This window comes from Schistocerca cancellata, chromosome 10 (assembly GCF_023864275.1).
Source record: "Schistocerca cancellata isolate TAMUIC-IGC-003103 chromosome 10, iqSchCanc2.1, whole genome shotgun sequence".
NCBI classification, from domain to species: Eukaryota; Metazoa; Arthropoda; class Insecta; order Orthoptera; family Acrididae; genus Schistocerca; species Schistocerca cancellata.
The window spans coordinates 64265055-64284034 of NC_064635.1; the positions used below are offsets into that span (position 1 = coordinate 64265055).

At 44.6% G+C, this 18980-nt stretch overlaps 1 protein-coding gene across 1 annotated transcript in view; it reads left to right on the forward strand.

Annotated features, from left to right (window-relative positions):
• LOC126106112 (trichohyalin-like) overlaps positions 1 to 18980 on the forward strand; it is a 134881-nt gene that overhangs the window by 82090 nt on the left and 33811 nt on the right. The window contains exons 9-10 of the mRNA XM_049912358.1: positions 9073 to 9180; positions 11264 to 11497. Of these exons, the coding sequence (XP_049768315.1) occupies positions 9073 to 9180; positions 11264 to 11497 (342 nt within the window). The remainder of the gene's footprint in view (positions 1 to 9072; positions 9181 to 11263; positions 11498 to 18980) is intronic.

Consider the following 18980-nt stretch of genomic DNA (forward strand, 5'->3'; position numbering starts at 1 on the left):
TGGCAGTTGACCCCAAGTAACGAAAAGTGCGAGGCCATCCACATGAGTGCTAAAAGGAACTCGTTAAACTTCGGTTACACGATAAATCAGTCTAATCTAAAAGCCGTAAATTCAACTAAATATCTAGCTATTACAATTACGAACATCTTAGGAGGGCTAACCAAAGGCTGCGTTTTATTGGCAGGACACTTAGAAAATGTAACAGACCTACTAAAGAGACTGCCTACACTACGCTTGTCCGTCCTCTTTTAGAATACTGCTGCGTGGTGTGGGATCCTTACAAGATAGGATTGACGGAATATATCGTAAAATTTCAAAGAAGGGCAGCACGTTTTGTATTATCGCGAAATATGGGAGAGAGTGTCACAGAAATGATACAGGGTTTGGGCTGGAAATCATTAAAAGATCTACCTTCGTTGCGACGGAATCTTCACAAGAAATTCCAATCACCAACTTTCTCCTCCGAATGCGAAAATATTTCATTGAGAAAGACCTACCTAGGGAGGAACGATCAACACGATAAAATAAGGGAAATCAGAGCTCGTACGGGAAGATATAAGTGTTCATTCTTTCCGCGCTATACGAAATTGGAATAGTAGAGAATTGTGAAAGTGGTTCGATGAACCCTCTGCCAGGCAGAATATGATGTAGATGTATATGTGACAAGAGTCGGGTATTTGTAGACCCAGTCATCTTGCAGTTTCAAGGAAAAAGAGTAAACCTTGCAATTCCCGACAGAAATTAAAATTGGCAGACGGGACGCAAAGCACAGTTAAAAACACCACTTATCAAAATATACTGCAGACTTTTCCGTAACAAATAAACGACCTCTTATGCGTCCGGCACCGGGCGGTGCACAAAGGAGAACCCAGTCCAGGTGAAGAAAAGTACATCCTATTTCTCTACCATTATCAACGACTTCAGTCCCTTCTATGGGCATGCCCTCTCTAAAAACAAGGCAGACCCTGTGGAACATTCGGGACCCATATTAAACGCAGTGCAAAAACCAGGGAGAGAAAACGACATCTTGACAGGAATCATAGATAAATTGACGCAACGAAGAGAGCCGTAGATCCTATTAACATTCAAGGAAAGAAACGTATAAGCCAGCACAATTTAACAACAAGAAACGAAATTCTACGTGCTGACCAACTGAGTTACGTCATCAGTCAGTGTCAAGATCCACTGCTGAGTCCAGTGAAGAGTCACAGAGAGGGGGTTCCCAACCCAGCTCCTCAAATCCTTATGTTCCTGCGCTGTTGCTCCGGACGCAAAGGACGGTGTGACACACACGAAGACACAAACAAGGCTAAGGAAAAGAATGTCCAGGTGCGTGCGACTCTAGGCTGAAGAGGAAATGTCGCTTTGGCTGTCCCAGCACGGCTCAGATCCAAACTTCGATATACAGGGTGTTACAAAAAGGTACGGCCAAAATTTCAGGAAACATTCCTCACACACAAATAAAGAAAAGATGTTATGTGGACATGTGTCCGGAAACGCTTAATTTCCATGTTAGAGCTCATTTTAGTTTCGTCAGTATGTACTGTACTTCCTCGATTCACTGCCAATTGGCCCAATTGAAGGAAGGTAATGTTGACTTCGGTGCTTGTGTTGACATGCGACTCATTGCTCTACAGTACTAGCATCAAGCACATCAGTAGCATCAACAGGTTAGTGTTCATCACGAACGTGGTTTTGCAGTCAGTGCAATGTTTAGAAATGCGGAGTTCGCAGATGCCCATTTGATGTATGAATTAGCATGGGGCAATAGCCGTGGCGCGGTACGTTTGTATCGAGACAGATTTCCAGAACGAAGGTGTCCCGACAGGAAGACGCTCGAAGCAATTGATCGGCGTCTTAGGGAGCACGGAACATTCCAGCCTATGACTCGCGACTGGGGAAGACCTAGAACGACGAGGACACCTGCAATGGACGAGGCAATTCTTCGTGCAGTTGACGATAACCCTAATGTCAGCGTCAGAGAAGTTGCTGCTGTACAAGGTAACGTTGACCACGTCACTGTATGGAGAGTGCTACGGGAGAACCAGTTGTTTCCGTACCATGTACAGCGTGTGCAGCCACTATCAGCAGCTGATTGGCCTCCACGGGTACACTTCTGCGAATGATTCATCCAACAATGTGTCAATCCTCATTTCAGTGCAAATGTTATCTTTATGGATGAGGCTTCATTTCAACGTGATGAAATTGTAAATTTTCACAATCAACATGTGTGGGCTGACGAGAATCCGCACGCAATTGTGCAATCACGTCATCAACACAGATTTTCTGTGAACGTTTGGGCAAGCATTGTTGGTGATGTTTTGATTGGGCCTCATGTTCTTCCACCTACGCTCAATGGAGCACGTTATCATGATTTCATACGGGATACTCTACCTGTGCTGCTAGAACATGTGCCTTTACAAGTACGACACAACATGTGGTTCATGCACGATGGAGCCCCTGCACATTTCAGTCGAAGTGTTCGTACGCTTCTCAACAACAGATTCGGTGACCGATGGATTGGTAGAGGTGGACCAATTCCATGGCCTCCACGCTCTCCTGACCTCAACCCTCTTGACTTTCATTTATGGGGGCATTTGAAAGCAACCCCGGTACCAAATGTAGAGACTCTTCGTGCTCATATTGTGGACGGCTGTGATACAATACGCCATTCTCTAGGGCTGCATCAGCGCATCAGGGATTCCATGTGACGGAGGGTGGATGCATGTATCCTCGCTAACGGAGGACATTTTGAACATTTCCTGTAACAAAGTGTTTCAAGTCACGCTGGTACGTTCTGTTGCTCTGTGTTTACATTCCCTGATTGATGTGATTTGAAGAGAAGTAATAAAATTAGCCCTAACATGGAAAGTAAGCATTTCCGGACACGTGTCCATATAACATATTTTCTTTCTTTGTGTGTGAGGAATGTTTCCTGAAAGTTTCGCCGTACCTTTCTGTAACACCCTGTAGAATATATCACAACACAGAAAAGAGTAAATGGTTTTGTGTTGAAGTTATTAGCTCGCTTTCCAGAAATGGACTAGCGTTAAGTTAAAAAAAGTTCATGCAGTCTTAAGCAGTCACAAAACCCACCAACTGTGAATGTAGTTTACCAAGAGAAATAAGGATCAGAGTAAAAAGTTCCAAATTCCTGGGTGTGCGTATTGCGAAAACGTAAATCGGAAAAGCGATACAGTAAAGCTACTAATTTTTTTACGCCTCACTTCTTTCATCTTAAGAATAATTACTTATTCTTGAAACGTCCCCTTTGAACAATTTTACATGTGAAACGTCCACTTAGAACAATTATACAAGCCTGTGCTTAACCTGACACACAATATTATTTAGCGCAACGCAATCTGACTTTCAATAACCCCTACAAAACAATGGCCCTGACTAACTTTAACCTATACCTTTTACAAATCACTTACCTCACAAAAATCTTCGCTACTCAAGCTACTGCAAAACAGCGAGCGCCACTACTGCCAGCTAAATAAAAGATTCAAACCACTGAAGGTACTAACTACTGATAGGGATAGTTAGCAAATGAAAGATATTAATAGAGAACAAACAATGTATTTACCTTAATATTCATAATTGACATTCAGTCTTACAGATTATCAAAACTCCGCCATCTCTCTCCCCAACAATTTTACATGTGAAACGTCCACTTAGAACAATTATACAAGCCTGTGCTTAACCTGACACACAATATTATTTAGCGTAACGCAATCTGACTTTCAATAACCCCTACAAAACAATGGCCCTGACTAACTTTAACCTATACCTTTTACAAATCACTTACCTCACAAAAATCTTCGCTACTCAAGCTACTGCAAAACAGCGAGCGCCACTACTGCCAGCTAAATAAAAGATTCAAACCACTGAAGGTACTAACTACTGATAGGGATAGTTAGCAAATGAAAGATATTAATAGAGAACAAACAATGTATTTACCTTAATATTCATAATTGACATTCAGTCTTACAGATTATCAAAACTCCGCCATCTCTCTCCCCACGTCCACCACTGCTGGCGGCTCACCTCCAACTGCCCAGCGCTACGCGCTGTTCGCATCCAGCTATAGCAGTTCATGACAATAATGGCAGACAACAATGCAAACTAGCCACATACTGCACACAGCACAGCCAGTGATTTTCATACAGAGTGCTATGTAACGTTGCCAATAAGAAACATAAACAGCAAACTTACATAAAGAAAACATAAACAGCCTACTTACATATATGATGAACAATCTGGACTGTCTTTATTGACTGTGAAAAAAATTTTAGCTGTTGACCAACATTGTATCAATAAGTGTGTGCATTGGATATCTTTGTTAGTGTAATTATGAAAAATTTTATCAAATCATTATTGGCCACCGGCCAAAAACATTTTGTAAAATTTTTTGTGGAGAGCATGGGGGCTATGTAAGTAGGCTGTTTATGTTTTCTTTATGTAAGTTTGCTGTTTATGTTTCTTATTGGCAACGTTACATAGCACTCTGTATGAAAATCACTGGCTGTGCTGTGTGCAGTATGTGGCTAGTTTGCATTGTTGTCTGCCATTATTGTCATGAACTGCTATAGCTGGATGCGAACAGCGCGTAGCGCTGGGCAGTTGGAGGTGAGCCGCCAGCAGTGGTGGACGTGGGGAGAGAGATGGCGGAGTTTTGATAATCTGTAAGACTGAATGTCAATTATGAATATTAAGGTAAATACATTGTTTGTTCTCTATTAATATCTTTCATTTGCTAACTATCCCTATCAGTAGTTAGTACCTTCAGTGGTTTGAATCTTTTATTTAGCTGGCAGTAGTGGCGCTCGCTGTTTTGCAGTAGCTTGAGTAGCGAAGATTTTTGTGAGGTAAGTGATTTGTAAAAGGTATAGGTTAAAGTTAGTCAGGGCCATTGTTTTGTAGGGGTTATTGAAAGTCAGATTGCGTTGCGCTAAATAATATTGTGTGTCAGGTTAAGCACAGGCTTGTATAATTGTTCTAAGTGGACGTTTCACATGTAAAATTGTTCAAAGGGGACGTTTCATTCTGAAGGACACAAAAATCATTAACTTAACGTATTTTGCATATTTACATTCATTGGTGTTCTACGCGATAATATTTTGACGTAACTCCGCCGCAATTAAGTAAAAATATTCCACTGAACAAGGAAAATATTTGTATAATATTTGCAGTTCACACACACATACATCTTGCAGATATCAATAAACGATGGCGACTAGCCGGCCGCGGTGGTCTAGCGGTTCTAGGCGCTCAGTCCGGAGCCGCGCGACTGCTACGGTCGCAGGTTCGAATCCTGCCTCGGGCATGGATGTGTGTGATGTCCTTAGGTTAGTTAGGTTTTAGTAGTTCTAAGTTCTGGGGGACTGATGACCATAGATGTTAAGTCCCGTAGTGCTCAGAGCCATTTGATGGCGACTATTAACCACAGCGAGGTAATACCTTTTTCCTATAACAATATTTGTTGTCAACAACGCATTTCACTGTAGAGAATCTACACTCACGCTCATAAATTAAAGATAATGCTTATACGTGGAGAAACAACGCTCTGGTTGGCGGTTTGCGGGTTTAAATCACCTCGGGGTATGACCATGCGGTGCATTTGGCCTGCGGTCGTCACACGGTGGCGCCGACAACAGTCCACACACGCAGAGGTGTGTTGGTGCATGTCAGAGTACGGTGCAGCGAGTACGTGTGCAGACGTTTTCAGACGTGCTAATGGTGACTGTGTGTTGAAATTGGCTCGAAGAACACATATTGATGACGTTATGAGGACTAGAATACTAGGGCGACTGGAGGCTGGTGAAACACAGCAGGTCGTAGCACGGGCCCTCCGTGTGCCACAAAGTGTGATCTCAAGGTTATGGCAACGATTCCAGCAGACAGGAAACGTGTCCAGGCGCTACAGTACGGGACGTCCACAGTGTACAACACCACAAGAAGACTGATGTCCACCATCAGTGCCCGCAGACGGCCACGGAGTATTGCAGGTAGCCTTGCTCGGGACTTTACCACAGCCACTGGAACAGTTGTCTCCAGACACACAGTCTACAGGCGACTGAACAGACATGTTTTATTCGCCCAAAGGCCTGCAATGTGCATTTCACTGACCCCTGGTCACAGGAGAGCCCGTAAAGCCTGGTGTCAAGAACACGGTACATGGTTACTGGAACAGTGGTCCCGCGTTATGTTCACGGAGGAGTCCAGGTATAGTCTGAACAGTGATTCTCGCCGGGTTTGCATCTGGCGTTAACCAGGAACCAGATACCAACCTCTTAATGTCCTTGAAAGGTACCTGTATGGAGGTCGTGGTTTGATGGTGTGGGGTGGGATTATGATTGGTGCACGTACACCCCTGCATGTCTTTGACAGAGGAACTGTAATAGATCAGGTGTATCGGGAGATCATTTTGCACCAGTATTTCCGCCTGTTCAGGGGTGCAGTGATTCCAACTGACCTCCTAATGGATGCTAACGCACGGCGTCACCGAGCCGTCATCGTGGAGGAGTACCTTGAAACAGAAGATATCAGGCGAATGGAGTGGCCTGCCTGTTCTCCAGACCTAAACCCCGTCGAGCTTTGGGATGCTGTCGGTCGACGTATCGCTGCACGTCTTCAAACCCCTACGACACTTCAGGAGCTCCGACAGGCACTGGTGCAAGAATGGGAGGCTATACCACAGCAACTGCTCGACCACCTGATCCAAAGTATGCCAGCCCATTGTGCAGACTGTGTACGTGTGCATGGTGATCACATCCCATATTGATGTCAGGGTACATACGCAGGAAACAGTGGCGTTTTGTAGTACATGTATTTCGGGGCGGTTTTCTCAACTTATCACCAATACTGTGGACTTACAGATCTGTGTCGTGTGTGTTCCCTATGTGCCTATGCTATTAGCGCCAGTTTTGTGTAGTGCCTCGTTGTGTGGCACCACTTTCTGCAATTATCCTTAATTTATGAGCATGAGTGTAATATTGGCATAGAAACGAACGCGTAACTCAGCTGTAAAACTCTTTGATAGCCCATCTATTGTTTTGGTCCAAACTTTCAAAAAAATGGTTCATATGACTCTGAGCACTATGGGACTTAACTTCTGAGGTCATCAGTCCCCTAGAACTTAGAACTTCTTAAACCTAACTAACCTAAGGATATCACACACAACCATGCCCCAGGCAGGATTCGAACCTGCGACCGTAGCGGTCGCTCGGTTCCAGACTGTAGCGCGTAGAACCGCTCGGCCACTCCGGCCGGCCCAACCTTTCAGTCTGGTATCGATTAGTCTGATCACCTTATCTGTTGTGCTTTCGAATGCACCATATTCTGGTACAATGTAGATCCGCATGTACCGCTAGAAAATTGTCTGCTAATTAATTTGCTTTGTCATATGGTACTGTTTACATATTTCCGTTTAACCGACATGTAACATAACAAAAGGTAATTGAGGATTTCTTAGATGCCGATCAGTTTGGCTTTGGGAAATTTAAAATCACCAGAGAGGCAGTTCTGACGTTGCGATTGGTAATAGAAGCAGAAGTAAAGAAGAATCATTACATGTTCGTAGGATTTGTGGACCTTGAAAATGCGTTCTACTGTGTCCAGATGGTGCAACACGTACGAAATTCTGAGAAATATAGGGGTAAAGTATAGGGAAAGACAGGTAACATAAATATGTTCAAAAGCCAAGAGGGAATAATAAGAGAGGACGACCAAAGACGAAGTGGTCGGATTAAAAAGGGTGTAAGACAGGGATGTAGTCTTTCACCCCTTCTGTTCAACCTGCACATCGAGAAGGCAGTCGTGGAAATTGAAGAAGAATTACATGATCTGTTGAATGGAATGAACAATCTAATGAGCACAGAATATGGGCTGACAGTAAAGCGAAGAAAGACGAAAGTAATGAGAAGTAGCAGAAATAAGACCAGCGAGGAACTTAACATCAGGATTGATGGTCATGAAGTAGATGAGGTTAAGGAATTCTGCTTCCTGGGCAGTAAAATAAGCAATGACGGGCGGAGCAAGGATGACATAAGAAGCAGACTCGCAGTGGCAAAAATGGCATTCCTGGCCAAGAGAAGTCTACTAGCATCAAGCATAGGCCTTAACTTGAGGAAGAAAATTTCTGAGAATGTACGTTTGGAGCACAGCATTGTATAGTGAAACATGGACTGTGAGAAAATCAGAATAGAAGACAATCGAAGCATTTGAGATGTGGTGCCACAGACGAACGTTGAAAATCAGGTTGACTGATAAGGTGAAGAATGAGGAGGCTCTGAGCAGAATCGGAGAGGAAAGGTATATGTGGAAAACACTGACAAGGAGAAGGAAGAGGATGATAGGACATATGTTTATACATCACGAAATAGCTTCCATAGCTCTAGAGGGGGCTATACAGGATAAAAACTGTAGAGGAAAACGGACATTGGAATACAACCAGCAAATTATTGAGGTAGGTTATAAGCTACTCTAAGATGAAAAGGTTGGCACAGAAGACGACTTCATGGCGGGGTACTCTTATGGGTAACGGTTTCTACCTCCAGCCCTTCCAATTATTTGACAGACAGCAGCATTGCGCCCAAATACAGACTGCAGTCGTTTCTCTTTAACATCTCCATTACCGTAGATTTACTCTTCAGCAGAAACAGTTCATTACAAAACTTGGAAACGTTTATGACCGGCACAAGTTATCTGTAAGTAACATCCTATTAATGTAAAAATTTAGTCTTTTGAAATGTATAAGTAAAGCCCCACATTCTAGTCATGATGGACGAATCTGTCCCGACCGACCGCTGTGTCGTCCTCTGCCAGTGGTGCATACCAGCCAGACTCGCTGACCACTCAGCTACGTAGGTGCATTAGTGTGCAAGTAATATATGTAAAAACACTGTGCACTATTCCAGAAAAATCCACTGATAATGTTTTTAATACGATAAGTTTGTACCGTTGGTTAGGTCATGTAGACTGTTTGGCCGAATGTTTGTTGTACTCCTGTTGTAAACATTCATTGACTGGTCATAATATGTCATTATGTGTATGTTGTTCTTGATGCTCCAGGAACAACAGCAGGAGTTGGAGTCGAAAGCGGAGCAGGCTATGATGCGCCTGGAACGAATCCTGGAAGAAGAGGAGCGTGCCGCAGAAAGACGATCCGAACAGGAACAGGTGAGTCAGTAGGAACAGGAACGGATGGGACAGAGGTCAGAAAGGAGACTTCCTGTCATTATCATACATATATCTATAATATGGAAGACAATATTAGCAGCTTTTCGCAGATGATACAGGAACTACTGTCTCAAAAAAAATTACATATACAGAAATATTTCTGTTTCTGTTTTCAGCGCCTTTTCAGTAATTACTCGATCTGTGCATCTATCTTCAGCATTTACCTTTAGTACCATATTTCAAAAGCTTCTAATCTCTTCTTGCCTGAACTGTGTATCGTTCACATTTCATTTCCACATAAGACTACATTCGAGATAAACACCTTCAGAAAAGATGGATCACCATTTAAATTGATAATCGAAGTTAACAGATCTCTCTTTTTCAGAGATGCTTCCCAAGGTTCTGCCAATCTGCATTTTATATGTGCACTCTACTTCAGCCATCAGCACTTATTTTGCTACCAGAATAGCACAATTGATCTACCACTTTAAGTGTCTCATTCCCTAATTTAATTCCCTCAGCATCACCTGATTTAACTCAGCTACATACCGTTACGCTTTCTTTGCTTATGTTTTGTTCATCTTATACCACGTTTTATGACACTAGCCATTCCGTACATCTATTCTTTCAGGTCCCTTGGCGCCTCTCACAGAATTAGCATGTCATTTTTTCCCCTCAACTTTGTTTCTCTTCCCAAATTTCTTCTTGGTTTCCTCTAGAGTTTGTACAATGTGCCGATTGAATAACGACGTTGAATAACAACGTGGACACAGCGTATCACTCACTCACGTTATAGCATAATCAATGTTAGGTATGATGTTTTCATTTACCTCATATATTATCCCCCAGATAGACGGACTAGTGACATTAATGTGACCACTGCCTATGTTGAACGTCAACATTCAATAACCATCCACAGACGCCAGGTGTGAACGCTAGCAGCAGAGGATATATAAAGTGTGTTGTGGGGGGGGGGGGGGGGGTATTCTCGGCACACTCTTGACAGTGTGGATCTCGGAATATTTGATTTCCTAACGATGTTCGAAATAGATCGCCCCCATGTCTCCAACTACTGTTCTGCTATCAACTTCTGTTAACTGCCGTTGTACGGCCATAGTCACGTCGGAAACCTTTCCACAGTAATCACCTGAGTGTAGATGATAGCTCCGCCAATCCCCTATCCCTTTACACCTTGCATGTGCGATTCTATGTCCGCAGCTCGTGGTCTTGCGGTAACGTTCTCGCTTCCCGCGCACGGCGTCCCGGATTCGATTCCCGGCGGGGTCAGGGATGTTTCCTGCCTCGGGTTGACTGGATGTTGTTGTATCGTCTTCATTATCATCATTCATCCTCATTACGGTCGGAGGAAGGCAATGGCAAACCACCTCCGCTAGGACCTTGCCTAGTACGGCGGTACGGGTCTCCCGCATTGTCCGCTATGCTCCTCGGAGTATGGGATTTCATCATCATCATCATATGCGATTCTGCTGCCATCTCTATATGTGGATATCGCTACTCAATGACTGTTGTCACCTCATTGCATATTGTTGCGCCTCTCAGTGTAGAAAATGGAACAGCGTTGATAGTGGTTCCATTCCATGTGTTGCCTTACCCACTGTCTTAGAACAGTGGGGTGCTAGGGTGTTTACTAATATTGCTTGTAATGGACACCTAGAGAGCCAGTTAATCATATGTACACAATTGTGTGTTGTATGTGTCAATACTGGCTTCCTAGGAGGGCAGTATGTTGTTCTATTCTGGCGAGATGTGTGTTATCCACCATTACACATAAGGATCGGGAAGTGAAGTCAGCAGTCTGCAGATGGCTATACTCCAACCAAACTGACTTCTACGAACAGGGAAGTTCACTTGTGATTTTTTTTTTTGTAACGTATTATACTTTGTGGTAATAAAATTATTGTGCATTACGTTCCGAGCTTCTCTCATTGCTGTTTTGAATGTTCTACTTTGGCGTACACTATAATGTTTATAATGATAAATGCTCAAAACTATACAACTGTCATTATTATTTCTGTCGTAATTTGTCACCCATCTCAGCTGCAGAACGTTGCAATGCTCGCAGATGTGGCGCGTGTCTCTGGAGAAGCTGGAGGCAGAGTCCAAGAAGCGCTTGGAGCGGCTGGAGACGTCGGAGAGACAGCAGCGGGAGCAGTGGCAGAAGTCCCTGGAGAAGAGGGAGGAGGCGACGAGGCAGCTGAGGGAGGCGGTGGAGCAGCAGGAACAGCGACTGGCGGCCGCGAGGGAACAGCTGGCGGCGCAGCTGGGCTCGCTGCAGCAGCTGCAGCCCGCCGCACAGGTGTGTAGGCGCAGAGGCGGCGGCAGCTGTGCGGCTGCGGCCGCTGCTGGCTAAGCCTGCTGATTGCGCTGCTGTATCTGACCACGGGCGGCACCTGTTCGGTGTCCCCACATGGCGTATGTGTCAGTCGTGGTCAGAACAGCGCTCTGTGCAGTTGTGAGTGGATTATGTCTCAGCTGAGTGATTTAGAACGTGGGAAAATTGTCTGTGCTGCTACAGTGCATACTTCTATAATGGAAAGAGCCAAAGTCTTCAGTGTTTCAAGAGGCACCGTGTCTGAGCCACATGGCACAAAGTTCGTTCCCCCAAGGTGGTGCTGTGTTCCAAAACGACAGAACCCCTATCTGCACAGCTTGCATTATGCAGAACTGGTTTTGTGAGTACCAGGCTGAATTAACACATCTACCATGACCACCATCGTCACCAGACACCAGTATTATTGAGATTTGTAATCTGATATGAAGAGAAGGTTGCGTGATTGCTATCCACCTCCATCATAATTACGTGAGATTGCTGGTACTTTTCAGGAAGAATGGTAAAATTCCCTTCAAACCCAAACACAACCTGTATTTATCCATTTCGACGTGATTGGAATCTTTTGCATGCTAGAAGTTTTCTTGCACCATATTAGGCACGGCAATGTGTTGAGTTTTTGGTGCTTCCATATTGTTGTGCATCTCATGTGCATACAATGCACACTCCAAACCCTCGTACTGTGTGAACTGTGTGAGAGGGAGGGTGCACGGAGCACCACTATAACTTTCCTTCATTCCATTCGCATATTTTATGAGAGAGAAACGCTGTCGGTACGAATGTCTTAGAGCCAGAATTTCTGTACTATTCACGGACTTCGTACTTTACAGAGGACACGTAGTGGAGGATGTAATAAGTTCCCTGAGTAAGTCCTTCCACAACGAGCTATCTCATTCATTACACACTGCAGTTTTTGGAGTCTTTCTCCTGAGACTCACACTGATGAACCAAATCCGAAATCAACAATGCAGCTCTTCTTTGGATATTTTCTATCTCTCCAGTTAATCCAATTTTGGTGACGGTCCCACGCTTACGCAAAATACTCAAGAATTAGTTGAAGAGTGGTACTTAAGTGATCACTGTCATGCCAGTATTACATATCATGTGGCCGGCCGTGGTGGCCGAGCGGTTCTAGCCACCACAGTCAGGCACCGCGCAACCACTACGGTGACAGGTTCGAACCCTGCGTCGGGCATGGATGTGTGTGATGTCCTTAGGTTAGTTAGGTTTAACTAGTTCTAAGTTCTAGGGGATTGATGACCTTAGAAGTTAAGTCCCATAGTGCTCTGAGCCATTTGAACCATTACATATCATGTCGCTTCTTTCAATAAATTTGTGTTCTTCAGTTGCTGTTGATAGAAGCTTCTTCATATTTGAGGGCTGTGTGATTCCAGTGATTGACCACCAATGACATAGTCAAACCATATTACATCCTTATGTCCATATCTGTGCATTTTATTACATATATTTTGTTGAGAGTCAACTGCAAATGTAAAGGGCGATGAAAAAGTCTGCATTCGAAGGCCACAGTAGCCCCTTGCCTCCATGTCGGCGCTTATATAGTAGCATCAGAGTCGTTGCCGGGTTGTCTACATGCTGCAGCAACGCTCTCGAATAGGAAATTTCTGATCGCCCCTTGCAAAACTCCTTATGTGTAAAAATGTTTATCCTGACACAGAAAGTTAATTAAGACCTGGACACGCGTTTAGCATCCCTGTCACTATTGTGCACAATGGAATGAATAACCTGAGGAATATGAGGCCATAGGTATGGATCCTAAAGTGGAGAATTACAAGGGAATAAAGTGTTAACAGAAACAAGCTTTGGATTAACACATTCCTCTATTCGATTAAATTCACGTAAAACAGATCTGACTAAGAAAGATTATCAGTTTACTTTATAGATGTCTCCTATGCGAATTTTACGAAGGAGACTTATTGGTTTTCAGACTTACTTGAACGAACAAAGAAACACGCTGCTTAGACGCAGCTGGCGTTATGAAAGTTACTCACGAACAGTTATCTAAAGGAATTCAGTAACTGTTGGCTTGATAGTTGTTGAGAAACTAATGCGTCTATTAAAGCGAGCAATTAATGCGTCTACAAAAGCAATGCTGGAATTACGACTGATGAATGCTGTGACCTGACGAAATGCGGACTAAAAGTTGTCCTACGACGCCGGCACTGATAATTATGCTCACCATAATTAATCAGTATGAGACCAGCAAAACGGCGCCGTCATGGATGTGGCTCTACGGTATAGGACGAGGGTCTGGCGTCCGTCGACACAAACTAAGGACCCCGCTCATCTGCTAAGACGCGCCCCAAGTGTGCACGGCTCTCCATCTCTGAACGAACAAATGCGCGAGGTAGCCGTGCGGTCTATGGGGCCTTGCCACGGTTCGCGCGGCTGCCCTCTGTCAGACGTTCGAGTCCTCCCTCGGGCACAGGCGTGTGTGTTGCCCCTAGCGTAAGTAAGTTTAAGTTAGATTAACCAATGTGTAAGCCTAGGGACGACCTCAGTACTTTGCTCCCACAGGAACTTACCACAAATTTCCAAAATTTCCACCCACTTCCCTATCTCCTAGCAAACTCCTCGATTTTCAAAGGAACCGTGACACGTTCAGTTCCTTCCCGCCAAAACAGGACATACCCACCGATTGCAGGATATGAAAACCTAGCCGACTAATGCCGAGATTCGTTCATGTACAAAAAGTACTCCAGGAAAAACGCGTCGCAGTAAAGCGCCAATAACTTTCTGATTCGCCCTTCTTCTTCCACAAAGCTGTTGCTTCTGCTCCGTGTCTCCGACGCCACAAATATTTTTACCGTTCGCGCATTTTTGCGCCCAGTAACTGGCCTTGCATCCGAGGTGCGGTGAAAGTACACTGCTGGCCATGCAAAGTGCAACGCCACGGAGAACCAGAGATATCACAGCAAAATCGATGTGGGAGGTAACACGTCGTACAGAGGTCACATTACTGAAAATAGAGCACCATGTGAAGGGGGAAGATGATGAAATTAGTATTGAGTGTTGCCACCACTGCATTGTTTAACCGCTGCTAAAGGCCTCGGCATGGAATCAAAAAGGCTCTGGATGTGTTGTTGGAGTACAGCAATTCATGGTGCTTCCATATACTGCCAAAGTTGATCCGGTGTAGCAGTGGGTGGTGCATCCCGGGCCATTCGTTGTACGATCATCGACCAGACGTTTCCGATACGCGAGAGATCGGTAGAACAGAGAGGTCATGGCAATATGATAGCCGAAGAAGAAGTGTCGGATGTTGAGTGCCACGTGCGGTCATGCATTATCCTGTTGGAATGTGACCGTCGGCAAGCTCAAATGGTTCAAATGGCTCTGGGACTTAACAGCCGAGGTCATCAGTCCCCTAGAACTTAGAACTATTTAAACCTAACTAACCTAAGACCATCACGCACATCGATGCCCGAGGCCGGATTCGAACCTGGGACTGCAGCAATCGCGCGGTTCCGGACTGAGCGCCTAGAACCGCTCGGCCACCACTGCCGGCGTCGGCAAGCTGTGAAGCTATAGGAAGACAACAGGCTCCAACGCTTCAGAGATGTAACGCTGACTGTTTAGTGTACCCGCACCGCATACTATGGGGGGGGGGGGGGGGTAGTGGTATCCAATACCACCCCAAGCCATAATACCGGGTGCAGGACCAGTATGGCGATGCATAATGTAACAGTTCAACAGTCTCACCAGACATTAATCCATCCATAGCGGTGGTGCAGGCAGAATCGGGATTCGTCGGTAAAAACAATGTCGTTCCATTCAGCTGCCCATGTCCGTCGTTTATCGCATCACTGCCAGTACAAATGCCTACGGCACCGACTCAGAGGCAAACGCAGCAATAGACGCCTTGTGGACAGTCCATTCTGTTGCAAATGACGTCAAATGGTAAGCACAATGACGTCAAATGGTAAGCACGGACACTACTTGTTGCACAACAGACCGAATTTGTTGTGATATGGTTCGTGATGTGGCAGAGTGATCCATCACTGCCATGCACACAATATGCCCGACATCACGTGTAGTGGTGGGTGCAATCGGTCCCCTTGGTCCGTCATTGTCTCCTGCATTCAGCGATTACTGATCCACATCGCAGTTGCTTCGTTCTCTCTGACACTATCACCCATTTCTCTGAAAGATAATCCGCAATCCCTATACACAACTATTCTTCCTCGTTCGAACTCCAGAATGTACTCGAAAGGCACTTACACTCTACTGAGAGGCAGTCTGGAGCTGCTTACTCAAAACAGCCATACGAAAGAACAATTACAGAGCTTCAACACGGCTGTTTGTTCCCCCTTCATATAGTGCTTGCAGGTGCCGCTACCAGCTCCCGTCATGTGCACCTATGCTGAAAGGCTATTCATCTCCCTCTGCCATCGCGCAAATGTATACTGCAGATTTCACCTGATTTGGATGCTTCCTTCGGGGTGTTGTATTTTGGATGGCCAAGAGCGTAGAAAACTGCGCCCCAGACTAGGCTCTTATGTTTCTGCAAGCCGTGTTTCTTGAGGAAAGTGTAAGATTTTGATCTGTTGAAAGCACTCTTCAGTACATGAGTAAGCGCCGGTCTCCCCCTGACACAGACCATTCCCTGATCAAAGGTCGGCTGCAGAGCAAGGCTATGTCTACATCTACATCTGCGTCTACATCTACGTCCATGCTCCGCAAGCCACCTGACGGTGTGTCGCGGCGGGTACTTTGAGTACCTCTATTGGTTCTCCCTTCTTTTCCAGTCTCGTATTGTTCGTGGAAAGAAGGATTGTCGGTATGCCTCTGTGTGGGTTCCAATCTCTCTGATTTTATTCTCATGGTCTCTTCGCGAGATATACGTAGGAGGGAGCAATATACTGCTTGACTCCTCGGTAAAGGTATGTTCTCGAAACTTCGACAACAACCCGTACCGAGCTACTGAGCATCTCTCTTGCAGAGTCTTCCACTGGAGTTTATCTATCATCTCCGTAACGCTTTCGTGATTACTAAATGATCCTGTAACGAAGCGCGCTGCTCTCCGTTGTATCTTCTCTATCTCTTCTATCAACCCTATCTGGTACAGATCCCACACTGGTGAGCAATATTCAAGCAGTGGGCGAACAAGTGTACTGTAACCTACTTCCTTTGTTTTCGTATTGCATTTCCTTAGGATTCTTCCAATGAATCTCAGTCTGGCACCTGCTTTACTGACGATCAACTTTATATGGTCATTCCATTTTAAATCATTCCTAATGCCTACTCCCAGATAAATTATGGAATTAACTGCTTCCAGGTACTGACCTGCTATATTGTAGCTAAATGATAAAGGATCTTTCCTTCTATGTATTCGCAGCACATTACACTTGTCTACATTGAGATTCAATTGCCGTTCCCTGCACTATGCGTCAATTCGTTGCAGATCCTCCTGCATTTCAGTACAATTTTCCATTGTTACAACCTCTCGATATGCTACAGCATCATCTGCAAAAAGCCTCAGTGAACTTCCGATGTCATCCACAAGGTCATTTATGTATATTGTGAATAGCAACGGTCCTATGACACTCCCCTGCGGCACACCTGAAATCACTCTTACTTCGGAAGACTTCTCTCCGTTGAGAATGACATGCTGTGTCCTGTTATCTAGCAGCTCTTCAATCCAATCACACAATTGGTCTGATAGTCCATATGCTCTTACTTTGTTCATTAAACGACTGTGGGGAACTGTATCGAACGCCTTGCGGAAGTCAAGAAACACGGCATCTACCTGGGAACCCGTGTCTATGGCCCTCTGAGTCTCGTGGACGAATAGCGCGAGCCGGGTTTCACACGGTCGTCTTTTTCGAAACCCATGCTGATTCCTACAGAGTAGATTTCTAGTGTCCAGAAAAGTCATTACACTCGAACATAATACGTGTTCCAAAATTCTACAACTGATCGATGTTGCCTGCCCCAGGGCCACTGTGCTTTCCATTCCCACACACTCACAGAAAGCATACAGAAAAACAAGAAAGAGCTACACCATAATAAATGTATTTCAGATGAAGTTAGAAGTCAATACGTACAGTCACTGTAATGCGGTTGCCTTTAATAAAATATTAATACCGAAATCTGCTCCTCTAATTAGTGTCTTATTCTCATACTAAATGAAAAGGGGCATGAGAAATGGCTTGCCGCTATTCACACATACAATTTGCTCCGGTCACTAACCATCTGGAAGTATGTGTCGATCTCATAAAAAAATTCTAAACGTAGGTTTAGACTAGCAAAAGAAATTACATATTGTTGACAATATAGCCTGGCAACATTAAGTGCCAACATTGTGGGGCACTGTTACAAAGGAATGTCTGCGCCATTACATTTCCGAGCCTGAAATGTTTACACGTCTCACAGTACTGACTCCTGAGACTGAAATGTTGCTTCCAATATGAAGTTTATGCACTGATCACCCAGAATACAGGGTGATTCAAAAAGAATACCACAACTTTAGGAATTTAAAACTCTGCAACGACAAAAGGCAGAGCTAAGCACTATCTGTCGGCGAATTAAGGGAGCTATAAAGTTTCATTTAGTTGTACATTTGTTCGCTTGAGGCGCTGTTGACTAGGCGTCAGCGTCAGTTGATGCTAAGATGGCGACCGCTCAACAGAAAGCTTTTTGTGTTATTGAGTACGGCAGAAGTGAATCGACGACAGTTGTTCAGCGTGCACTGAGAATCCGCGGGAAACAACTCAGTATGAACGTGACTCGCCTAAGGTGAACGTTTTCTGTGCCATTTCAGCCAATAAAGTTTTTGGTCCCTTTTTCTTCGAAGGTGCTACTGTAACCGAACTACAGTATCTGGAGATGTTAGAGAATTGGCTGTTCCCTCAGCTCGAACAAGAAGCACAACAATTCATATTTCAGCAGGATTGATCGCCACCACATTGGCACTTATCTGTCCGTAACTACCTGAACGTCAACTACCCGAGGCGATGGATCGGCCGCCAGGCAGCCCGTGACAGAGCACTTCATCACTGGCCTCCAAGAAGCCCTGATCTTACCGCCTGCGATTTTTTTCTTATGGGGGTATGTTAAGGATATGGTGTTTCGGCCACCTCTCCCAGCCACCATTGACGATTTGAAACGAGAAATAACAGCAGTTATCCAAACTGTTACGCCTGATATGCTACAGAGAGTGTGAAACGAGTTGGAGTATCGGGTTGATATTGCTCGAGTGTCTGGAGGGGGCCATATTGAACATCACTGAACTTGTTTTTGAGTGAAAAAAAACCTTTTTAAATACTCTTTGTAATGATGTATAACAGAAGGTTATATTATGTTTCTTTCATTAAATACACATTTTTAAGTTGTGGTATTCTTTTTGAATCGCCCTGTATTATGACTACCGACCTACTATCGATATAACCCTTGCGTGGAATGTCTGCTAGTCAGACACACGCACGGT